The following is a 25,986-nucleotide window of genomic DNA, read 5'->3' as shown; positions in this document are numbered from 1 at the left end:
GCGTAAATACACTTAAAAATTTGGCAATTTCGATTTAAAATCAAGCATGTGTTTGTTTCCTTACAAACACAAATGTTGTAAGGGTGTACCCTTAATACGATCCATTTATCGAAGATGACCACTAAACTGGTGTAGAATGAATTCAACTTCTGTGCATGAAGAAGTGTTTTATCTCCCATGAAGAAGTGTTTTATCTCCCATGAAGAAGTGTTTTATCTCCCATGAAGAAGTGTTTTATCTCCCATGAAGAAGTGTTTTTTAATGCAAAGCGAAGTAAGCGCTATCATATGTGGTGGTTTTAATCAATTAAAAAGTTCCACATTTAAGATAAAGCCTGTTGTCTATGTAAAATACATGTATGTTGCAATTCAATGTGCCAGTACATTTCAACAATCGCCATTACACTTAATAAAATGACACCAAGGTATACAATACAATACATTTTACAAAATTACGTAAGCGTGTACTGTTCTCTTTAAGTAAAAAGATATCTGTAGCTCTAAGTACATGTTGGTAGGCATATCTTTTGATCTTTGATTAGTATGAATTATTATTGTTTCTCTTTAGGCCTCCAGAAAATGGCGAGAGAACAACCTTGACCTGTCACGACAGAAGGTGTCCGCACAGCTATCAGCGATGAATGCAGCTACTGCACAACTGGTAACATTGACTGGAACTGATGAGCCAGATTACGGACATGTCGGCGCTTCAGTTAACCAGATGTAAGTTTGACAAGGGCATTGGGTGGGGCTGGGGTTTGGGGTGAGGAGGGGTGGAGGTGATGAATGCAGCTACTGCACAGCTGGTAACATTGACTGGAACTGATAAGCCAGATTACGGACATGTCGGCGCTTCAGTTAACCAGATGTAAGTTTGATAAGGGGATGGTGGGGGTTTGAGGAGGGGGTAGTGGTGATGAAGGCTGCTACTTCAGTAAGGGATTTAAGGGGGAGATAGGGGTTCAATAAAGCATTGAATGCTCATGTTACATTGATTTGCTTAAAAAATACATTGGCAATACTTTGAAGCTTTTTTGACTAGGGAATATGTGGCTAATAGCTATAAAAAAAAAAAACGATAGAAAAAAACATTTATAAAGGCTGATATATTTTATCTTTATCTAAATCATATGCTGTTTTTGTTTCAATCATTAAACACGAATGATTTAAACATGATAATGCATTAAAAAATTAAAGAAATATTCTTGCATAAACCTACATCGTGCGGCTTTAAAGAACCTTATTGTTTACCTACATGTGTGTTGATATTCTTGTAGATCATCCAACCTGGGAGACTTCACGCACGACATTCGCATGTTGGCTGCTTTACAAGAGGATGACGACAGTGGGAACAGATTAATGGATGCTGCTCGGAGGCTAGCGGGAGGACTCTCAGATCTGTTGAACGCTGTACAGCCTGAGAGACAAGAGGTGGGATGTTATTGATGGAACATGTATAGTTACTGGAATATGTGTAGTAACTGCACTATGTGTAGTAACTGAAAAATGTGTTGTTACTGGACTCTTTGAAATTACTGGACCCTGTGTAGTTACTTGAATATATGTTGTTATTGTACATGTGTACTTGTTGGAGTATGTGTGGTACTGAAGTATGTGTAGTAACTGGAATCTCTAGTAACTGGAGTATGTGTGGTACTGAAGTATGTGTAGTTACTGGAGTATGTGTGGTACTGGAGTATGTGTGGTACTGAAGTATGTGTAGTTACTGGAGTATGTGTAGTTACTGGAGTATGTGTAGTTACTGGAGTATGTGTAGTTACTGGAGTATGTGTGGTACTGGAGTATGTGTAGTTACTGGAGTATGTGTGGTACTGGAGTATGTGTAGTTACTGGAGTATGTGTGGTACTGGAGTATGTGTAGTAACTGGAATCTCTAGTAACTGGAGTATGTGTGGTACTGGAGTATGTGTGGTACTGGAGTATGTGTAGTTACTGGAGTATGTGTGGTACTGGAGTATGTGTAGTTACTGGAGTATGTGTGGTACTGGAGTATGTGTAGTAACTGGAATCTCTAGTAACTGGAGTATGTGTGGTACTGGAGTATGTGTGGTACTGGAGTATGTGTGGTACTGGAGTATGTGTAGTTACTGGAGTATGTGTGGTACTGGAGTATGTGTAGTTACTGGAGTATGTGTGGTACTGGAGTATGTGTAGTAACTGGAATCTCTAGTAACTGGAGTATGTGTGGTACTGGAGTATGTGTGGTACTGGAGTATGTGTGGTACTGGAGTATGTGTAGTTACTGGAGTATGTGTGGTACTGGAGTATGTGTAGTTACTGGAGTATGTGTGGTACTGGAGTATGTGTGGTACTGGAGTATGTGTGGTACTGGAGTATGTGTAGTTACTGGAGTATGTGTGGTACTGGAGTATGTGTAGTTACTTGAGTATGTGTAGTTACTGGAGTATGTGTGGTACTGGAGTATGTGTAGTTACTGGAGTATGTGTGGTACTGGAGTATGTGTAGTTACTGGAGTATGTGTAGTTACTGGAGTATGTGTGGTACTGGAGTATGTGTAGTTACTGGAGTATGTGTGGTACTGGAGTATGTGTAGTTACTTGAGTATGTGTAGTTACTGGAGTATGTGTGGTACTGGAGTATGTGTAGTTACTGGAGTATGTGTGGTACTGGAGTATGTGTAGTTACTGGAGTATGTGTGGTACTGGAGTATGTGTGGTACTGGAGTATGTGTGGTACTGGAGTATGTGTAGTTACTGGAGTATGTGTGGTACTGGAGTATGTGTAGTTACTTGAGTATGTGTAGTTACTGGAGTATGTGTGGTACTGGAGTATGTGTAGTTACTGGAGTATGTGTGGTACTGGAGTATGTGTAGTTACTTGAGTATGTGTAGTTACTGGAGTATGTGTGGTACTGGAGTATGTGTAGTTACTGGAGTATGTGTGGTACTGGAGTATGTGTAGTTACTTGAGTATGTGTAGTTACTGGAGTATGTGTAGTTACTGGAGTATGTGTAGTTACTGGAGTCTGTGTAGTTAGAGTAGCATGTGTAGTTATATGTGTAGGTATTGGAATCTGTGTGGTCACTGTAGTAAATACAGTTGATGAGGGCCATATTATAATATACTTGAAGGCTAGCAGTAGTTTTATTGGATAGTTACCATTGAAATAGTTAACCTGCTCACATTCTCTCCTTACTGACTAAATTCCACACTGAGTTGCATTAATGTCTTTAAAGTGATGCTACAGCTGTAGTTTACATTAGATTGAGGATTTTTTTGACATCATCCGTTTCCATTTCAGCCCAGACAGAATGTGCTTCAAGCTGCCAGCAGGGTAGGGGAGGCAAGTCATGATGTGATGGATGGTGTAGGGGAGTCAATCGATGATATGGACAAGGCCTACCAGGTGGGTTACTTACCTTCCATGTAGGGGAAACAACTCTAGTAATTGATAATAATTAGAAATTACAAGATTTGAAACATGTTTTTTAAGGCTGTTGCCAACAGGTTTTTTCTCAGTCCATTTAAATCCATTATTGATGCTTCCAGGAGACTCTTATTGCTCTCGCCAAGGCGGTGGCCAACGCCACAGCCCAATTGGTGCTGAAGGCCAAGTCTGTTGCCTCCACAGCGGAGGACCAGGAGCTGCAGAACCGAGTGATCAGTAGCGCCACACAGTGTGCTCTGGCTACTTCACAGCTGGTTGCCTGTACGAAGGTATAACATACTTGTTGAATTGATGTCTAAGAATATATGGTAGAATCATTATCCTCATGTTCAGAAATCGCATCATTCAAGCGGAGTATTCTTACAACATGGAAAATTCTTGTGATATAGAGTATTCTTGGGACATTGAGTTTTCACGCTATGGAGTATTTTTGCGATATGGCTCAAGAATATTTCAAACTTAACCTACATACTTAACATGTATGTAGGCTCTGTGCCTTCAGATTTCTTACAAGAAGATTTCACCTCTCTCAATCTGGGTTCTAAGTTTACGCAATTCATTAATGAAATGTTAATATACAGCTTAAGTAGAAATAAACAAATTAACTTAAATCTAGGAATTTAAAAAATAAAGACATCCAGGCTTATCATCTAAGAATGATCCAAAATGTTGATCCAGTCTTTGAAGATTTACAGAGTAAATCAAATGTTAAGACACTTCACAATTTTGCAGGTTGTTGCACCTACCATTGGCAGCCAGGCTTGCCAAGAACAGATCATAGAGTCAGCCAAGATGGTAGCCCAGTCTGTGGAAGGTGTGGTGGACCAGGCGGCCAGTGTGACCCAGGATGAGAGACTGTTACAGGACCTTGGTGGAGCTGCCACAGCCGTCACTCAGGCGCTCAATGATATGCTGAAACACATCAAACTCGGTGCTGGACCTGCTAAGGTAAAGTTGTTCGAGTTGTGGTTAAGGAATCTAGAATAAAGTATTTCTTGCGAATGCAATTGGAGATTGGTAAATGTAGATTATAAAGGTTTGTCTCTTTGTAATAGTATTACTACTTAAGTAGCAATAGAGGATTTTGAAATACTGAAAGCTTGGATGTTTATTACCTAATATGTGGTAAACAAAAATCTCTATGAAAAGAACATGAAGTCAGGTTTATTAATAGATCTTAAATTTGTTAGTGAAGATTAGCATTTTTGTGCATATGTTAAAGTGTTCTTATATTTGTACCTAAATTCCAGGCTTCTGAATCACAAGAAGAGGCTGTAGACACCATTCTGACTGTGACAGACCGCCTGTTCAGCAGTGTAGGAGATGCTCATGATATGGTGAAACAAGCCAGGCAGCTGGCTCAGGTATGTAAAATTTGGGAGTGTAGCGAGTTTTGATGATGAAAACTAATTGAAGTGGGAGCTATTTTAATCAGAATCCTTAGAATGAAAATTGTACCTGGAAATAAATATCAAGTATTACGCTGGTGAAACTAGAGGCCCCCATGTTTCTTGATGTAGCCACTTATGTTTGTAAATTTATGTGGTGATGTAAAAAATGATAAAACCTTTCAGGCCACCTCTATGCTGGTAAACACAATCCGAGGCCAGGCAGAGGATCACCCAGACGCTGACGTTCAGAAGAGACTTCTAGCTGCTGCCAAGGCACTTGCTGATGCTACCGCTAAAATGGTGGAGGCTGCTAAGGTCAGCTAAATGGGCAAATCTCATGTTAAAGAGAAGTCTTTTTCGAATGTTTTCAAAGTGGATTATTTCATTTATTATTTACATAATTTTAAAGCAGCTACAAACAGATACTCGTTTTGAGGAGGTTTTTTAAAAAACATTTTAATTGTTACAATACGTAGGTGGGGCTGTAACATGACTTGGTTATATTTGTTAATCAGCATTTAACCTCAGACATGTTGTTAGCATCTGTATGATATAGAGCTGTGTTCTAGATTATTTCATGCAATCTACTTTGTGAGGTCTGTGTGTAATATCCAAACTACCCTGAGTTAAAATGTTCCAGACTTAGATTAGTGGAGGTGGAATAAATAGTATCTTCTGTAGCCAAGAGTGTGAGAAAGGTTCATCCCAACCTTAGCTTAAGGTGTTTCGCAGAAATGAGGTTTACCCTTAAGCAGGGTAGGGATGAACCTATCTTACACGATTGGCAATGGTAGATTAATTTTATCCAAACATTATGATTTCCAGCATGGCTAAATATTTGGATCTACTAATCTGGGGTGGAGAAAAAAAATCATTCCTTCCCTTTCTTTATAGGGCTGTGCAACGAGTCCAAATGACTCTGAGAGGCAGGTGATGTTGAGGTCTGCAGCGGAGGAATTGAGGGCGGCAACAAACGCTGCTGCCAGCAACGCACTCAAGAAAAAACTCATGCAGAGGCTAGAGGTGAGGATTGGGTGGGGGTAGATAAGATTAAATGAAGGGGTGGTGGTACAGTTCAGTTTACTTCTTAGGGGTGGGGGGAGGGGGGAAGGGGGAATGGGAAGAATTAAATTGTGAATTGGAAGGGGTTTAGTTTACTTACAGGGGAGGACATAGGAGTGATATGTTTATTTACAGGGAAAACATGGTAACTTTAGCCTGGAAAGGGAAGGGGGACTGAATTATTTTAAGTATGAAGGTTGGATTAGTTTAGTTCAATGGGGAAAGGGGTAAGTTCAGTTAGAAGGCAAATGGGTGGACATGTATAGTTACAGATGGAGGTGTTGTATTGAATTAGAGGGAAATGAGAATTTATTATCTTAAATGTGTGGTTGGGGGGCGTGCGGGAGTTTTGTTCAATGAAAGTGGTGGGTGTTTAGTTACTGTTGCAAAAAAAAATTAGCGTTCTATAAATGTGTGCATGTAATTAGATGTTTGTCATGCAAAAGTGTATATATGCAGAAAAAAAAAAAAAACTTGATCGGTTAATTAATTAATCTTCAGGTGTTTCTTTATTATAGTAAATTGATTACTTATTATTTCGTTGAAGCCTTTGTCAAAATTACAGGTAAGAAATTTGATACCAGAGCTTAAGAGAAATGTATATCGATCTGTTTTAACCAACCATTGATGTGCAGAATGTTGGATTTGATTTGATCAACCTGAGTTTTGTTTTCATAATCAGTGTTTTTCATGGTAAAACTGATCTCTTATGTCTTTTAACTAAAATTTAATAATTCAAAAGACATTTCATTTATGTTTTGAATTTGTAACTTCTTTATTAAGATAATTTCGAAACAATTAAAAAAAATCAAAAAAATATTAAATGAAAACTGTGCCCCAATTTCTCGAAACATCTTGAGTACCTTATAACATTATTATATTTATCACACTATTTCTGTTTTGGTATAAATTTTGTAACTGTAACCTTTCAAAATGTTTTTAGAAATAAAGGAAATTATTTTAAAGGAGAAATCATTATTAGCTTTGTTTCTGTTATTAAAGTCAAGTTTAAGCGCGTTGTTTGCCAAAGTGAAATAAGTAATTCATCCGATAATGCTTAAATTTGTTGAGAAATTGGGGTCGTCTGTTTATATGGACTCCCGTAAGTTTCCACATGTAAATGCTGGGATTTTTCTTACAAACCAGAAACTTCCATAATTTTCATCATAATCCAGAGCTTTTCCTGTATTACACTTACATCTCTCATTATCCCCCCAAATTACCATCATGCTTATTGAACAAAAAGCAATTCCCCAAAAAATTGAATCGTTGAAATGATTACGTTTCCTGCTTTAATATTGAAAATATTGACATTACAACTGTTGTGCATGGTTTGCTAAATTTGCAGAATTGGCTAAAGATACAAAGATTTTTTGGTGTATTTTAAATGAAAAGGTTTTCTTAAACTTTAGGAGTTTATTATGATAAATTATATAAATCAATAAGGCCATAGTTGTGTATAGTTTGTTTGGTGTTTCCTGACCCACTCACAAAATAACCTTAACCTAAGGCCTCTCCGGAGGTCATATTTTTTTCCAATTTCTTTTCATTATTAATTACTACTTCTAGCTCGGGTTAACATGACCCTACCTACGAAATAGGCACAGAAAAAAATCCTCCCTAACCACACATTTTATTTTTTTTGGCCTTAGAATGTTAAAAAAAACAAGACAAAATAAAATAAAATAGTCTCCCTACCTACTCCCTCCATTGGTAGGGATGCAAAACAAACTGTGTATAATTGTGGCCTTATTTTCAGTTTGGGTACCTTTACATTAATTGGAAAAACAAGATTAAAGTTGAAATACTCTGTTTTATGCTATGTTTATATATATACTAATGGCCAAAAGTCTTGTCCGGTATGGGTTTTGATTTGTGCCTTGCAAATCCTCAATGCCAATTTTCAACACATGACTGTCCGGCAGTACTGGCTCAAATTCCAAAATTCTTTTTCATTAAATGCATATTAATGTCCTCTTTCCATCGATACCAAATTTATGAGTGTGCGATATAAAACAAAACAGATAGTTGAAGTTTTTGTAGACCGGACAAGACTTGGATATTGTAGTTTTTGTAGACTGGACAAGACTTGGATATTGTAGTTTTTGTAGAGCGGACAAGACTTTTGGCCATTAGTATATGATTTCAATAACAATTCCATGTCTTGTCAATCAACAGAGTGCTGCCAAAAATGCAGCCACTGCTTCAACACAGCTTATCAACGCTTCTACCAGCGCCAACAAGACAAACACCAACACTTCGTCACAGCATGATCTGGAAGTACATTGCCGGGTAAATAATCAAAGTGCTTCTGATATTAATGGTTGATATGAAGATAAATTAATTAAGACCTTTCTCGATAATTACCTGCGTTGTTGAACAAAGCCTACATGCATTTGTTTGCTCATGATGATGTAACCCAGTACTCATGTTAATAGTGAAAATATCCACATGTTTAACTGAAAACAATAACACGATGGCTATTGGCATTTGTATTTGGGTGATCTTGTCTTTTATATATTATCACCTCTGTGTTTTTCAGGCTGTTAATGATGAGTTACCTGCCCTTGTACAAGGTTTCCGGGGCGTGGCAAACAATCGTGACAGCGCACGGGCACAACTTACCCTGCTTAAATCTTCGCAAGAATTTGTACAGGTAAATATCTTTTTTTTAGCCTTCTTTTTTCCCATGAAAATGATTTAAACCTTAATATAATTCTTTAAGTTAAATTAAAGATTGATTTTGAAAGCACTATCTTGGTCATGCAATAACATGCACTATATCTATATATATATATATATATTAACATATGGGTAGGCCATCCATCGTAAGGATCCAATGATCTTAGGATTAGGATTTTAGATTTTAACATAGAAATTTCCTCCAATACTGTTAGCCCTATGATATCTACCCAAGCTACGGCCACAAATCTCCATTAGAAGATCATTCATAATGTGTGAATTGTCATCTTGGAATATATTTTTTTGTCTTAAATACCCTCCTTTTTTGTAGCCGGCCAATTCGCTGGTCAGTGCCGCCAATGCCGCAGGCCCTACGGTATCTGACCAGGCCGCAGCCACAAACCTCCACTACAACATCAAAAACATGTCAGCTGCACTCGCAGAGCTGAGATCTGCTGCTTCTAAGGTTAGTACTGTATTTTTCCTTGGAATTTTAGAAATACAAGTGAACATTCTTTAAAACTTTCTTAAAATAGTTAATAATAAGTTGGTCAATAGTTCAAAACATTTGCTCGCATCTAAAGATGATTAAGATGATAATAAAATATTTTTTGCTGTTCTCTAAACACAAGCAATGTGTAAGAAGTAATGGTCAAGAGAACTGGAATAGAATACTCCATCCTTGCCCCTTTTGCAACTTTCATAACACAATATATTTTCAGGCTCAAGAAGCAATGGGCTTTATGGAGCTGGAAAGCGCGTTGGAAGAGGTCATTGAATTGGATCGTGAACTTGTGGAGATGAAGCAATCTGCACAGCAGGGTGACTTGAGACCACTGCCGGGTGAAACTGTAAGTATTTTGTTCTTTTTTTGTATTTTTGGTTCAAATTAATATTTAAAAATGCTCCTTAATCAGATATTTATACCATAAATAACATTGCCATTTTGAAGTTACGCTATTATATATTTTGGATGTATAATTAGTGTAATAACGTGTGTTTTAATGGTATATCATAACGCTGAAAAGCGCTCCCAAATAACAGCCCCTTCTTAGTGTAATTGAAACATATTATATTTACTATATAATTTATTGTGTACAGATATATACTCAAGTGGAAATTATACAGCAGTTAAGAAAAAAGGCTTGGAAAAAAGGGAATAATATTATGCTTCTATCAATTCCTTTCCATGGTGTAGTCGACTGTAAAATGTTTGGATTAATATATACATGTTATTGAAATATAATATTTCTTCGTATCCTTAAATTAAGATATTCAGACACAAGCCCTAATTTCGATATTCTTCCATAAAGTTCCAAGACCAAAAAAAACTAGTCTATATAAAATTCCAAACCAGGAGGAAACAACTCAATAAAAATCATAGGAGTGCTCTCCTAAGATTTTACCTTTCTGGCTTGTGCGAATTTGGAACACTGTTTAAACATGTTGATTTACTTTTGATAGTGCTTGTTAGCTAAATGAACTTGAAAACATATCACATAATAATAGGCTTATTTAGTTATTATGGCCCTTTGAAGCTGAAAAATGAACTGTCCATTGTATTTATTTCAGTCTGAAGTATGCGCCAGTAACCTAGGAGCCAACTCCAAGAAGGTGGGATCTGCTATGGCCCAGCTCCTTACTGCAGCTGCACAGGTAAGCTTAGATAAGCTGGGGTAAATAAGCTAAGGTGAGATACAATGAATTGAAATAAGATAACGTGGCATCTGTAATGGGCCAGCTCCGTACTACAGTGGCACAGTTAGGCTAAGATTATGTTATGTGAGATAAGCTAATGTGAAATACAACGGGTTAAAATATGATAACGTGGCATCTGTAATGGGCCAGCTCCGTACTACAGTGGCACAGTTAGGCTAAGATTATGTTATGTGAGATAAGCTAATGTGAAATACAACGGGTTAAAATATGATAACGTGGCATCTGTAATGGGCCAGCTCCGTACTACAGTGGCACAGTTAGGCTAAGATTATGTTATGTGAGATAAGCTAATGTGAAATACAACGGGTTAAAATAAGATAACGTGGCATCTGTAATGGGCCAGCTCCGTACTACAGTGGCACAGGTAGGCTAAGATTATGTTATGTGAGATAAGCTAATGTGAAATACAACGGGTTAAAATATGATAACGTGGCATCTGTAATGGGCCAGCTCCGTACTACAGTGGCACAGGTAGGCTAAGATTATGTTATGTGAGATAAGCTAATGTGAAATACAACGGGTTAAAATATGATAACGTGGCATCTGTAATGCTCCTTCTCCATACTGCAGTAAGCTATGATAATGTTATGTTGGATAAGCTAAGATACAATGAATTGAATAAGAGAACTTGGAATCTGCAGTGGCCCAGCTCTGCACTACAACCATACAGCTAATGTATTGTGAGATAAGCTAAGGTTAAGAAAAAACTTGTTAAAATAAGATATCATGGCATATGTATGGCCCAGCTCCCATGAACTGATAAGATCATTTCATTAGGGATCCTAGCTGCACTGTTAAAAAATCTCATACAAAAAGTATAAAATTGTTCCATGGCTTCTTGATGAATTGGTTCCCAGCTGCCCAGGTTTATTAAGCGGACAAGATTAGATACAATATAACATGATCATAATATAAGAAAACTCAACGAAGAAGTACATTCCTAACAGAACTGTTCTAATTGTTTCTTCCTCTTCTTTGCAGGGTAATGACAACTATGTAGGAATAGCTGCTCGAGACACAGCCAACGCCCTGCGTGTGTTTGTAAATGCTGCTCGCGGTGTGGCGGCCACTTCCTCTGACAGCCAGGAACAACAACTGATCCTTGAAAGGTGAGGAGGTGTTCCTGTTTGAGGTTTCAGTTGTTATAAAATGGATGTGTTTTGTGGTGGGGTCTTGAAAGTTTGACTTTGTAAATATAAAAAAAAAAAAAACATAAAAAAGTGGTCAAATCTGCGATTAAAATGAGTGTATTTAAATGAAATAATACCTTTGTATGCATGCATAAAATACATGCATCTGTTTCGGTTAAAGGGAGGTAACATCTAAATTTTGATGAAAGGAAAGAAACTTCTTTTAATTAAAGGGAGATAATTAATACGTCCATTTCAGTGCTAGGGAGGAAACATCCCTTAGTGTTGATTAAAAGGAAGTAACTTGTGCTTCCATTTTTGTTCAAGGGAGGTGACATCTCATAATATTGATGACAGAGAAGTAACTTGTGCTCCATTTCAATGCAAGGGAGGTAACATGTCTTCTTAATTTTGATCTAAATGGAGGTACCTTGTTTTTCCATTTCAGTGCAAGGGAGGTAATTGCCCAGAGTAATATGCTCCTGGAAGCAGCCAGAAATGCCATCAACAATCCCAATAACCCAGACAATCAACAGAGGCTGCAACAGGTGTGTTGGTTTATAATAGTGTTTGGAATATGACCATACTCCATCTATAGTTTAATGGTGTTTGAAAGATGATAAATCATGGAATATTCTCACGCATATTAGTTTTTTAGTTTTTTCCCTGAAGAACTTAGTGCATGAAACTTTGACAGCAAAAGTATGCTTATTGGCTTCATCATTTTAAAAGCTACACATGTATTATAACTTACTTTGGACTTCAGTGCGCTATTAACATTGATATTGACAGTCAAAAATGTTGGTGTCTAAAAGTTTTCCCTTTACAAAAAAAATCATGAAAATAGGACCTCACCAAAGTGAAACAGTATACATAATAATCTTTGTTTCTATTTACAGGTTGCCAAGTCTGTTTCAAGCTCTCTGGACACCTGTGTAAACTGCCTTCCTGGACAGAGGGACGTGGACCTTGCTATCAGGCACATTACAGAAACGAGCCAGTCCCTCTCCTCTCAGAAGGTAACAACATTTAGTTCAATCTCTCTAAATGGCTTTTGGGTCTTTCAGCATTGTCCTTATCATTCTAGTGCAAACATAATAAACAAAGCCATAACTCATATTACATCATAAGCAATCATCTTTATTTCATATGTTTCACAAATATAAATGTAAATTATTATAAAATTTCGAATAGTTATCAATTTCATCATCAAAAGTCAACAAGAAAGAAATTTACAATGAAATGAAGATTCGTAGTTTTGCCACTTGAATCTGAACTCAGACTTTAGACTATTCAAAATCATTGTCCCTGAACTCTGGCTTTATTTGTGAAGTTATTCCTCTTACTTGAAAACCCACCAACAAAACAGACTAGTGTTTGTGATTCATCTGCTGCACTCTTGGGTTTTATATATATATATATACTAGGTCTCTAGAAATAGATATTCTATCCATAAGTTGCTCAGGGTATTCCAATGGCCCCCTTACACACAAGACCACGATGTCGTGTAACAAGAGTGATTTATATGCCCCCTTACACACAAGACCACGATGTCGTGTAACAAGAGTGATTTATATGCCCCCTTACACACAAGACCACGATGTCGTGTAACAAGAGTGATTTATATGCCCCCTTACACACAAGACCACGATGTCGTGTAACAAGAGTGATTTATATGCCCCCTTACACACAAGACCACGATGTCGTGTAACAAGAGTGATTTATATGCCCCCTTACACACAAGACCACAATGTCTTGTAACAAGAGTGATTTATATAATGTTATGTGATTTGTTTCACAGTCATTGTAAAATAAAAAAGCTTCAACTAAACTAAAGGGATCATCAGTCAGTTGACGGTATTCATAATTTACAAACATTTATTTCCAGTTCCCAAGGACTTCAAAGTCGTTCACACAAGTTCAGAACGATATGACTGACGCGGCAGTCGGATTAAACACTGCTGCTAGTGAGATTATTACGCACTCTCAGACAACATCGCAACAGTTGTCAAAATCTTCTGAACACTACAGCAGGCAGTACCAACAGTTTGTGGACACTGGACTTACTCTGGCAGGTATGGGGGGTGGATAGTTTCTGCATTATTAATACATGAATTAGAGTGAAAGTGATTAGAATGATGTTAATGATGATGATGATAATAATGGTGATAATGGTGGTGAAGATGATAATGATGATGATGATGGTGGTGGTGGTGGTGGTGGTGGCGGCGGCGGCGGCGGCGACGACGACGACGACGATGACAATGATGATGATGATGATGATGATGATGATGATGATGATTTTTAATCTTCCCCCTATCAGAAAGAGTCAGAAAAAAATGTTGTTTTTCAAATGAAGGATTTTAAATTGCCCTGTATTTTGAGTTTTACTGGAGTATTAGAAAAATAAAAACATGCATTATCTTGCATTAGAGTTTTAGCTATACCTGTATCAGGGCATCATCTGTTTCATATGTTTTACATATCCACACAGGTCTTGCCAAGGATCCGGATACACAAAACCAGATAGTTGGAGGATTGAAGAGTGTTTCCATGGTTTCCAGTAAACTTCTTCTAGCAGCTAAAAGCGTTTCCATCGACCCTAATGCTCCAAACGCAAAGAATCTGTTGGCACAGGCTGCAAGGTAGGGAAACATGATCAGCTAAATATATTACATAACTCTAAGCGGCCTGATGTACACCCCTCAGCAATAAACCAGTGTTGTTTATGGCCCCTGGTTTGGGAGTCTTTGTATTCCGCACACTTTTTGGTCTATACAATTTGGTCCATAAAACTGTGCTCATTGATTAAGGAGAGTGTATTAGTCAATCAAACTGATGATTCAATTGCAGTGGAATACCCCTTCTAAAGCATCTAAAAACCAGGAATTGAATGAGTAAATACATGTACTTCATTGCTTTAAAAAAATTATGGTCAGACTGAAATGTTTCATGAACGATGATTGTTGTGGAGTTGTGCATGTTAGACTAATACAATATACTTTAAAATATTGTTATGTTTCCAGGGCTGTCACAGAGAGTATCAACCAGCTGATTAACATCTGTACGGTGTCTGCTCCTGGCCAGAAAGAGTGTGACAACGCCCTCAGACAGATTGAGGTTAGTGTTAATCAGCTCATCAACAGCTGTCAATCAGTCAATCAATTAATAAATCAATCAATTAGTCAATAAATTAATCAATCAGTAAATCTACCAATCAGTTAATCAACAAATCAATCAATTTATAAAGAAATAAAAAATGAATGAATCAATCAATTGATTAATCAATCAATGAAATCATTTAAACAATACCATTGACAAATACGTTGATTATGTTTTGGAAGTCTGAAAGAGCATGATTTCTAAAATAATTTGTTTACTGAAAATCAGTTTTAACTTCCTTGTTGGACACTCTTCTATTGTCATCTGGTTAATCAATAGTTGTTGCCATCATTGGTTAAATATTTGGCAATTGTGTCAAATTTCTGCAAAATATGTAACATTCTGGGGCATTTGCTTGTTTTAATGACAATTGTTCTCTTGTTTTCAGATGATGAAATCTTGGCTGGACAATCCTAATGAACCAGTTAGTGACATGCCATACTTTGAATGTCTGGACACCGTCATTGAAAAATCTAAGGTTAGTAGTTCTGGTGTTGCTGGAATTCGCATAATTGATAACACTTTTAATCATATATTTTTAACCAGATAATGTGTTATGTATGTTGACAGAAAAAGAAAGCAATACAATAAATGACCATTCAAAGATTTTGTCATAAAATCATTTTTATCCCAATAGTTTTTATTATTTTGAACACAGACTTTTTCAGACAAAAAAAACACAAACACAAATAAATTTTAGACAGTAAGCAGAATAATGATAGCAATGACAAATCTGGCATATTTTGAATATCTTTTAAATTAGCAGAATCCTCTATTTTAGACAATGGGCAAAGGTAGGACAGCAAAAGTCCCTAACAGTGACTTTGAGTATCTTGTTAACCAATGAAATTCCTTGATTTCAGACAATGGGCGGAGCTATGACAGGAATGACCAATCACGCAATGAAAGGAGAAACAGATGAGTTCTGTACGTCTGTGCAGAGTTTTTCATCTTCTGTGTGTGGTGTGACAGAAGCATCTGTTCAGGTATGAGAATTTAAAATAGAACTTTTTTTATTATTTATTTGATAGAAGTATTATATTCAAGATAAAGAATGAGATAAGACAGGTTTCTCTTTGGAGTTCAGAAATAAGATTATGTATTGCCAGTTTATTTATTTCAAAAAAATAGTTTTATCTAGTCTATTCATTACTTTAAGTTAAGGTTTGAAAACTTTATTTTAGAGCTGGAACTGGCTTTGAAGCTTGAGTTATATAAAAAAACTTCATAAAATGTTTTCAACATCTCTCCTGTATCACTTCAGGCTGCATACTTAGTAGGAATAGCGGATCCGGCCTCGGAGCCGGGAAGACCCGGTTTAGTCGATCAATCTCAGTTCTCACGGGCCAATCAAGCGATCCAAATGGCGTGTCAGAATCTGACCAATCCTGCGTCATCTCAACAACAGGTAACAACAAAACTCTTACCACGAGAATCTCGTGCTTTGGCTTGATGATTGTGGCCCTGATAGGATTTTTTTATTCTCCTATATTAAGGCCATCCTTCGAAAATTTTATTTGTTTGCAGGTGCAAAATTAACTGTCCAAAAAATACTGATTAAGCATTGTGATTTTGGCCATATAGAGAAGCAATACCAAAAAATATGAATAGAAAAAACGTTGAAGCTTTTCATGACATATCAACAGTAAGTTTTGCAAAAGTAAACTTAATTTTTTAAAGGATGTCCTTATCCTTAAATTACACCCATCCCCCAACCCCATGATGTTAAATCGGAATTTTTTATCCCTGGAATAAATGTGTATTGGTAAAATTCAAAGTTGATCAAATTTCCATCTCATTAAATCAAAATTTCAAAATTAAATTATCTAAATAATGATTGAAATTTTGGATTTTCCCTTTTGCAGTTAAAACATGAATTAATGCAAGCTTGGTAGCCCTGAATTTAGACAGGAATTAACCCATATGCATGGTAGTCTTTGAGGAATTGCTTTGATATTTGAAGGTTCCACAATATTATCAACTAACACTATAGGCCTTTTTTGTAACTGCCTTATTAGAAAACAGTTGATTGATTTCTAAAAGGCAATGATCATAGATTTTAATATAACAAAATAATGAATTTAAAATAAATATATTCTGAATGTCCCGTGCCAAAAAAGGTTTGCTAAAGCACAGCTAAAAGCTTAGCTTAAAGCATAGCGGTATTGGCCCAAAAAATGCTCATTTTTGTTGGCAGTATTTTTCTTTCATTGAAGTTATTGTAAAAAGAGATCTTAGCTCATTCGTTTTTCGAAGTCTCCATTTTTGGCACACAATAACATGAATGTTGTCCGTAGCTTTAAATTAAAGCTGTTATTTTCAAATGAATCCTAGTACTTTATAGCAAAGTACATTAGGTGTAAAAAAATAAATTGTTTGTTTCCACTAACCTATATTTCTCTCGACCCATCACTTTTTATTTGTCATAGTATGGATTTTTTTTTATCCAAATTCATTTTTTTAATTTTTATTAATTTTTTATACATGTTCAAATTTCACCATTTTATATCTTACATTTTTTACAATAGTGATATACCCTGATATACATGTAGGTCAGTTTGGTACAGACACCCAGTTCTCAAAAAAATTAAATAGAAAAAGAAAAGCCTACCTTCCCTATTTTTTGAGATGTTCATGGAAACAAAGAACTTCTTTTTTGGCCTTGCGGTTAAGCTATGCTATTTTTTTACCAAAATAAATCGGACAAGTGATGGCATTCGCTTCCAACATTGTATAAAAGCATATATTACTTCTTTTAAGCATTTGAATAAAGATTGGCGCTTAAAATAAAGAAAGAAATGAAGTTGTCTTGCAAGATTTTTTTCCATTTTTATTCATTCTCGTTTCTGTAACACAGCCCTTTTCTCCAGTTCCTGTTTGTTAAATAGCATACCTTTTTCACATGTAAATTTCATTTATTTATTCTTTTATGAAGTATTATGCAACTTGGTCGTATAGGTCTTTGGTAAGATATGACTTGAGGCATTGAATCACGGTTGTATCAGAATTCTTGTAAATTTTTATTTGTTTTTTATTCAAGAGTTCATTTTTTTCTCTTTGTTTTCGTCATGTACTGTATTTAATTTTTGTCTGTAAAAGTCTAGTGTTTTTGGTTTTACTTCGCAATGTGTAACATATATGAAAAGAGTTTGAATTTTAAGCTTTTTTTATTGTCTTGCGAAAGTCCTTATTGGGGGAAAAGCAAAGCGTATCTTAGAGGTTGAAATAGTGCTAAAATTCTAAAAGTTAAATGGTTGAAGGGGTTCTTACTGTTGATTTTATTGTGTCACCAATTGTCAATTATAAAAGAAAAAAATATTTGTGAGATATTCATATAGTAGCATAAATGTATGGTCAAATCATGTAAAAAAAAAAGGTGATAGTCAGAAAAAATAATGATAAATAAATTTTTAGATGCGCGTTCTGCACCCGAGGAGAACGTTAGGGTTTTGTACCTTCCCATTTCATTTCTTTCCATATTTTCAGTGTTTTTCACCCCCCCATTACCCCCACCCCTAACCCCATCCCATCCAATTTATTCAAATTTAAAAAAAAATCAATATGTACATGTTCTTTGAGCTTTATTGTTAGCTAAATTTAGAATTGGTACCCACAATTTTGTTTTTAGTTTTAGTTTATTTATAATCTTCAGCAAAATCATTAAAGAGACTGGAAATACAAAAATTCAGGGTAACTTTTGAAAATAATCACAACTTACCTTATTGATTGTGTGAATTTTGTACTTTTCCAAGCCTTTCGTGCTTACAGCACAATTAGTGGTAATAAAAAATAGCAAAAATAGTGGAAAATATCTAGGCTATTGATGTCAGTATTTATTTAAATCAGTGTAATTTAAAGAGGCACTCTTTTGAATTAAAATTAATTCGTATTTATAAAAAAAGGTGCATTCAGTCTTTGTGAAAGTTAAAATTTTACATATTTTCATGCTCAAAAACAATGTTTTTGACAATTTTAAACATATGGAGGATTTTTTCAAAACTGAAATTTTAGAAATTTCACTGGTCTTTGGGAACTTAAAACTAAAATCCCCACTTATGGAATGCCTCTTTAAAGCCTGATTAAATAAAGAAACTCAACTATAGAAGTATAATTTCCATTATTTTTGCCACCAATGTTGTATCTTCCATTTTGTATTCTTCTTTAAAACAGGCTGTGGATTGTTCTAGGATGTGTTATGATTTCTGGTCTCTGTTAGAACCAATCAAGCGTTATGATAGTGCTTTGTACACTAAATTCACATCTTTGCTTAACATAGCTCTATTAAGCATCTTAAGGCACACCAATTTTCAGATTCTTGAATTCGTTAAGATTTTTCATCGAATCGTGCTCAAGTTTTATTATAGAGTGGTAACTGATGTATGCTAAAATGGTCTGCAAAAAGGCTGCACCTGGCACCCAAACACGACATTGTACTTTTTTTGTGCATTTTTTTACTATATGAATAAGAATTGCAAAACTGCCTTATAAAACTGCCTGTTGATTGGTGATTTTTTAAAATCCCGCTTTCAAATATAATGCTGTAAACTTAGAATGAAAAGCAAGTAAATTATATACATGAGAAGCACTCAATGCACAATTCAAAAAGATTTAAGTTTGAAGTCATGCATGTCTGTATTTTATAGACAATTTTGTGTTGTGTTTTTACTACATTAGCAGAATCAGTTTTTTCCTGCAAAATATTTTTGTGTAAAGTAAATTATAATCTGTATTATATGGGCTATGAGTTACTTGAGCTGTTTGAAAGTATAATTTAAGCTTGTCTGTGTTTTTCATGGAAAAACAAAGTTGTCTTTGCCTAGTTGTTGTTGTTGTTGTTGGCGACGTTGTTGTTGTTGTCAGCAGCATTTTTGTTGTGCAAAAACTTTGATCTTGGCCATAACTCAAAAACTTTTCAAAATATTCTCATGAAATTTAGAACAATAGTCCAAACTCTGGTCATAGTAATTTTCATGTATGGCCCTTTTTGACCAAATAACAACAACTACAACAACAACAGAAGCAGACAAGTATAAATAATGCCCCTAGCATTGACATCCACTTACATTTTGGTGCTGTTTTTTTATTTTTGTATAAATTTGTCATAAATTTATTAAATTATTAAATAAATGCACAAAAAACTGATAATATGGTAAAAATATAGAATATGGCAGGTAGTATTTACATAATGCAAGGAACAGAATGATATATAATGCTTTTACAACTGCATCGAAACTTCGAAGATAAATATTTGTTCATGCAACTTCCATTTTGGGAGTACAAAATTTTAAAGAAAGTAGCTTGTTTAGCTTGGATGATAAAGAAATATACATGGAATGATTTGTGAATTGAAAGTTAAAGTGTATTTTTATTATTAACACTTATGAATAGATCTCTCCTTGATTTATGATACATAGTTAAAATTATCCTGTAAAAGACATAATTTTATAGTCGAAAAAAGATTTTTTAGTATTCCTCTGCATTTACGAACATGTGAATACTAATGCAAGTACATGTATGTTATAAGTAGCCGTAGTTTTGAAGTCATCGTTGGTTCCCCCAGGTACTCGATAACACTCTGTACTTAATCATGTAATATGGGATATTCAACTTACAGTTTCTTCTAGTGCTGGAAAAAGGGTTGTTAGTGTTGACCCTTATGCCTCTGCCAAATCGGATCGCTGAACAGATTCTCATTAATCCTTTAGAAAGTCTCTGAAGAAAACAACTGCCAAAATCCATTAAATGAATAATTGGTATTATGAAGTGGGTTAGTTGTTGGTAGGTGCATTTGGTAATGCTCCAGACAATGTGACTATGAACAAGACACAACTGGGCCAATCCAGACATAACTGGGCCCAGCGAGACATAATTGGGCCCAGCGAGACATAATTTGGCCCAGTGAGACATAATTGGGCCTAGCAAAACTGTAACCAGCAGAAGAACAATACTGAAAACTTACTTTCTTAGCGCAGAGGCAAATTGCTTTTATAGACACGCATTGTTAATTGACCCACTATGTACCAGTTAATGAAGATTGGATGTCATTTTACATTCTGAGACTTTCTAAATGATTAAACCGAGAATCAGTTCCACCAGAGACATGAGTTTTAACCTTAACAACTGTTTGGGTTGTGAATCTGAGCCGAAATTTATTCTTCAAACTTAAAATCCATTTATTTAGAAAATTAATATTTTGTCTGTTGATTATCCCACATTTTTTGCATGCTTAGATTTAGAAAATGTGTACTTTGGGTGCAGACGATGTGTTTATGTTTGTGTTTTATTAATATTGTGTATTTGTTTATGTCTTTAGGACCATACGAAGGTAAATGTGTTAACACGTTTGAGTACTTTTTATACACACAAGACATCGTTTATTCTGCATTATTTTCACTATTGTGAGTCAATATTGACTCTTGTATTAATACTTTAATATTAATACTTAAGGTTACGGGAAAAATAACAGGTGTTTAAAAATATATGGTGGACAGGGGTTTGAAATAATTGAGGTGGGTTTTTCTTATACTTTCATGGTTTTCATTTAGTAAATAGAGATCATTAAATTTGGCTGGTAAACTAATGAATTAATGACGTTTTACACTTACTGATATAATTGTTTGGGAAAAATAACATTAAATTTTGCTAATAAGTGGATGGTTTGGTGAATTAAAAAACATTTCTGTTTGATTTTAAGAAGCAGACCAAGTAGTCACTAACATCTTGTGTCGGAGTATGAGTCACAACAATTCATATTTTGTGTGTGTAAAATTGCTATAAAAAAGCAAAAATAGTAAACATTTAAAGCATTTGTTTTTAATGACTGCTTTTACAGTTGCTAACTTGTTTTGGTTTTTATATTAAATTTTGTTAACATATCTCAGTTTTTCAGTTTTTAACATAAATTTTATATAAAAAAAATAATAACATCAAAAATTGTTTGTAGCATCATAAGTCTTATATAGGCTCAAAGACTTGACTGGAGTCTCAGACTCAAAGACTACTGGTGTCCCAGACTCAAAGACTTGACTGGAGTCTCAGACCCAAAGACTACTGGTGTCCGAGATTCAAAGACTACTGGAGTCTCAGACTCAAAGACTACTGGTGTCCGAGATTCAAAGACTCAATTGGAGTCTCAGACTCAAAGACTTGACTGGAGTCTCAGACTCAAAGACTTGACTGGAGTCTCAGACTCAAAGACTACTGGTGTCTCAGACTCAAAGACTTGACTGGAGTCTCAGACTCAAAGACTACTGGTGTCCCAGATTCAAAGACTTGACTGGAGTCTCAGACTCAAAGACTACTGGTGTCCCAGATTCAAAGACTCAATTGGAGTCTCAGACTCAAAGACTTGACTGGAGTCTTAGACTCAAAGACTACTGGTGTCCCAGACTCAAAGACTTGACTGGAGTCTCAGACTCAAAGGCTACTGGTGTCCCAGATCAAAGACTCAATTGGAGTCTCAGACTCAAAGACTTGACTGGAGTCTCAGACTCAAAGACTACTGGTGTCCCAGATTCAAAGACTCAATTGGAGTCTCAGACTCAAAGACTTGACTGGAGTCTCAGACTCAAAGACTACTGGTGCTTGAGACTCAACGACTAGACTGGAGTCTTAGACTCAAAGACTGGCCCGATGTTTGAGACTCAGACTCAAAGACTGGACCGGTGTCTGAGACTCAAAGACTTGACTTGAGTCTCAAACTTGACTAGAGTCTCAGACTCAAAGACTAAACCTGAGACACAGACTCGAAGATGTTAGTGAACAGGTTTTTGTAAATGAAGTTATCAGTATACATGATAGCAATAAATTAAGTTTAATATTTTATATAGATTATGGTTCTATAGCAAGAATTGCAGAGCTATACATATAATCCTCAATTGTATGATTAATATCATAATTATCTGTAGCATTTATTATATTTATACCTGTATTAATATACATTAACATTTATCTATTATTACACAGAAAAAACATACTGACTGGTAAAAAATGATATCAACCAGTTCATACCATTGTTAACCGAAAACATGAAGTGACTATTTCTAGAACCTATTTACATGTTTTGTTCTGTTGATATAACCAGCAAGTCATCTTTAACCTAACTTTATTATTATTTTTTTCTGTTCTCAGTTTTCAAATATTGAATTTTGTAGTATTTCATTGACTAAAGAAACAAACAACCTGTGGCAGTATATATTAAACATCTTATGTCATTTCTTAATTTAAGTCGTTTTCCTAAAATAGTATATTTCCTTACTCAAAAGTATGTTCTTTAATGAATCAAATCAACAAAAATAAAGTATTTCAGATATTATCAAAAGATTATATCATATAAGTGAGATACTTAACTTAAGAAAATGACTTAAGATGTTTTATGAATATTAGCCCTAGACCCACTTTCAACTTAAGATCTTAGTCTTAACTTACACAATCTGGAATCTCAGAAGGCAGAAAATACTATTTTTTATTGTTCAATTTTGTTTTAAGTTTAAATATTGGCTAAATTTCAATTCACACTTATTAAATACAAATTAATGAAAGATATGGAAAAAAGATCAGTTCACTTCATGTTAATGAAAGGGGTCACAATAGCTTAATTGAACATCTGTTACACTTAAGTAAATATTAACAAAAAATTGTGTACTTGAGTAATCTTACCCATTGGGGGTTTATAAATGACCCATTTCTTTTTCTCTTGCTGAATCTTTAAAGTTGTTGACAAAACAGTCAATAATCAGAATGTTCTACAGCAAATATTACCGCTTAAGTCTGATTACATGGTGAACGCCCCTTGTATAACTGTATATCACATTTTACAGGTGCTTTCTGCAGCTACTGTCGTTGCCAAACACACATCGGCTCTTTGTAACGCCTGCAGGCTGGCATCCAGCAAGACAGATAACCCCGTCGCTAAACGTCACTTTGTCCAGAGCGCTAAAGATGTAGCAAACAGCACAGCTAACCTTGTGAAGGCTATAAAGGTTTGTTGACCACATGAGTTTACATCACTTATTTCGGAAAAGGCATGTTATATGTGCTTTCAAGATTTAGAAAAATGTTTCTATTATACATATTATGATACAAACATGAACATAATACAATCAGATAAAAAGACATGATAAATATAAAACAAATATTATGTCACCTTAGTGCAAGAACCCAATATCTGCTTTTATTTCTATATGCAGTTATTGAGTTATTGCACTAAGGTAAATTTTATTTATTTGAAATAAAGACATCCATGAAACGTTTTTGTTTTTCAAGGGGAGAAGAATGTCCTGTTCAGTTTCTGCATTTAGAGGGTTAATTAAAATCCTGCCAAAATCATTGTTGTAATTTGCTAAAATGACAAGATGATCTTGAGTATGACTAAACGAGTATTTATAATGTGATATTTCAATGGTATAACATCTGACAGCTTTAGGGGAACTGTGAATCATCTAATTAAAGTCTAAAATTTTAACAATAGATATGTCATGTAAATTATATGTTAAATGTTTATTTTAGGCTTTAGACAGCAACTTTACAGAAGAGAATCGTCAAAAATGTGCGGAGGCCGCCAAACCTCTGGTAGACGCAGTTGATGAATTGACAACATTCGCTTCATCACCGGAGTTTGCTTCAAAACAGGCTAAAATCAGTCCCAAGGTATGGAAATATATAGGAGAATGTTATGTCAAGTTTATAACCTTCTGCTGAGAACATGCCGGGATTTTACCAAACATTTAATGCTGTGACATGTCTTGTTTTCATTATGTAAAAATGTTCGAAACTGTTTAGTAACTGCATTGCATCAAACTTTAATTTTGTTCGTGCATATATGTACTGACAACCTTTAATATTTTTAGTGTAAACTTTCCTCTAACATTGTGCATCGCTTTACCTGGTTTTGATCAATAACGACTGATTGCTGATTTACTGAAATAAATGTATTGGAAATCTTGAAAAATACGGGAACTGCCTTCTTATGAGACAAAAGATAATGTTGAACACATATAAGTATTTATTCACATATAATTAATTTACGAGAATCTAATGTCCCCAGGGACATCCCCCCCCCCCCCCCCCCCCCCCCCCCCCCCCCCCCTTAAATAGACTTGCGGCAGGAGCTTCACACCCTTTGGCCTCCAAATCCCATTGCCAAAATGGCTTCAGCCCTTCAGACGCCGGGTGTATCACATACCTGAATATGTTTCTCTCCAGGCACGGCAGGCCCAGGAACCTATCACATCTGCAGGAAAATCACTCATCTCCGGAGCCTGTAAAATGTTGGACGCTGCTAAACAACTGTCAATCAACCCTAAAGACGCACCCACTTATCAGCTCTACTCCACCCACTCCAAGAGTGTGTCAGATTCTATCAAACGTTTGGTGTCAGCTATCAGGTCTGTTAGAGTCTAAACTTAATTGTTATAACGTTAACCAACTGTCAATCAAAGTGCGCCCACTTATTAGCATATCATTGAACAAGGTGTCAGATACTGTCATGTTTGGTTTGGGCTATAAGACTGTGGGTTAGGTTCCTATCACTGATTTATGTATGACCTTGTGTAAACATAGACAGTAAATGAGGAGTGGGTCTTCGTGTATTCTATAAACATTTAGGCTAACGAAAAGTGGAGTCAGATTCTATGAACATTTCTGTTCGTTTTATTTACAGGGATAGCGCACCAGGACAGAAAGAATGTGACGAAGCAATAGAGAAGGTCAACCGGTCGATAAATGACCTTGACCAGGCATCGCTGGCTGCAATATCACAGAACCTTGCTCCTAGGAATGAACGCTCACTAAGGGTAAGGGTCAGATTCTATCAACATAATTATGACTTTGTTGAACGTGTGAGATTCTATGAACATTGTCAATTCCCCTTTGATATTTTATGAATATCCTTTTAAATGTTAATAGTGCCTGATTCTGTCGATACCCTACTCCATTGCTAGTGTCAGTATTAAAATTTCAATGGGGCCTTTGCAAATGTCAGATTCTATGAACATTCTCATGGCGTCATTGAAAAGGTCAGATTCTATGAACATTCTCATGGCGTCATTGAAAATGTCAGATTCTGTGAACAGTCTAATTGCATCATCTATGTATGAACAGTCTAATTGCATCATCTATGAACTTTCTCATTGCATCATTTTTGATGTCAGGTTGAGTGAAGCTTACCTAAACACATCCATTGGTCAAAATGTGTGTTTGATTAAATGATTGTGTTTCCAGTCTTACCAGGAGCAGATGATCAGCTGTAGCAGGGAGATTCTGGAGATCATTGAGAGTGTAAAGAAAGCTGCATCCTCTGAACCTGAAAATCTTGGTCACATGGTATGTTGAGGATCTATTTATAGTAACATCAGACTATTTATAGTAACAAATTGCTTTTTAGGTTCATTTTCCTTTTATACATGTAGTAC

At 35.5% G+C, this 25,986-nt stretch overlaps 1 protein-coding gene across 16 annotated transcripts in view; it reads left to right on the top strand.

Annotated features, from left to right (window-relative positions):
• Positions 1–25,986, top strand: part of LOC128221911 (talin-1-like) — a 134,981-nt gene that overhangs the window by 63,208 nt on the left and 45,787 nt on the right. For 9 of the 16 annotated variants that reach the window (XM_052930562.1, XM_052930569.1, XM_052930571.1 and 6 more), the window contains 29 exons: positions 568–722; positions 1,277–1,430; positions 3,283–3,387; positions 3,531–3,698; positions 4,162–4,377; positions 4,680–4,793; positions 5,004–5,135; positions 5,715–5,843; positions 6,430–6,447; positions 8,061–8,174; positions 8,425–8,538; positions 8,896–9,030; positions 9,287–9,415; positions 10,137–10,220; positions 11,265–11,392; positions 11,862–11,961; positions 12,313–12,432; positions 13,302–13,488; positions 13,908–14,058; positions 14,440–14,533; positions 14,964–15,053; positions 15,439–15,561; positions 15,840–15,983; positions 18,328–18,354; positions 23,395–23,556; positions 24,083–24,223; positions 24,779–24,960; positions 25,236–25,368; positions 25,796–25,897. In XM_052930562.1, the coding sequence (XP_052786522.1) occupies positions 568–722; positions 1,277–1,430; positions 3,283–3,387; positions 3,531–3,698; positions 4,162–4,377; positions 4,680–4,793; positions 5,004–5,135; positions 5,715–5,843; positions 6,430–6,447; positions 8,061–8,174; positions 8,425–8,538; positions 8,896–9,030; positions 9,287–9,415; positions 10,137–10,220; positions 11,265–11,392; positions 11,862–11,961; positions 12,313–12,432; positions 13,302–13,488; positions 13,908–14,058; positions 14,440–14,533; positions 14,964–15,053; positions 15,439–15,561; positions 15,840–15,983; positions 18,328–18,354; positions 23,395–23,556; positions 24,083–24,223; positions 24,779–24,960; positions 25,236–25,368; positions 25,796–25,897 (3,651 nt within the window). Of the gene's footprint in view, positions 1–567; positions 723–1,276; positions 1,431–3,282; positions 3,388–3,530; positions 3,699–4,161; positions 4,378–4,679; positions 4,794–5,003; positions 5,136–5,714; positions 5,844–6,429; positions 6,448–8,060; positions 8,175–8,424; positions 8,539–8,895; positions 9,031–9,286; positions 9,416–10,136; positions 10,221–11,264; positions 11,393–11,861; positions 11,962–12,312; positions 12,433–13,301; positions 13,489–13,907; positions 14,059–14,439; positions 14,534–14,963; positions 15,054–15,438; positions 15,562–15,839; positions 15,984–18,327; positions 18,355–20,888; positions 20,901–23,394; positions 23,557–24,082; positions 24,224–24,778; positions 24,961–25,235; positions 25,369–25,795; positions 25,898–25,986 lie in introns of all 16 variants that reach the window. The other 7 variants (XM_052930570.1, XM_052930578.1, XM_052930576.1 and 4 more) reach the window with 4 other exon arrangements.

Source organism: Mya arenaria, chromosome 16 (assembly GCF_026914265.1).
Source record: "Mya arenaria isolate MELC-2E11 chromosome 16, ASM2691426v1".
NCBI classification, from domain to species: Eukaryota; Metazoa; Mollusca; class Bivalvia; order Myida; family Myidae; genus Mya; species Mya arenaria.
Note: the sequence above shows the minus strand (reverse complement) of the source record. Positions and strands in the feature narration are given on the sequence as shown.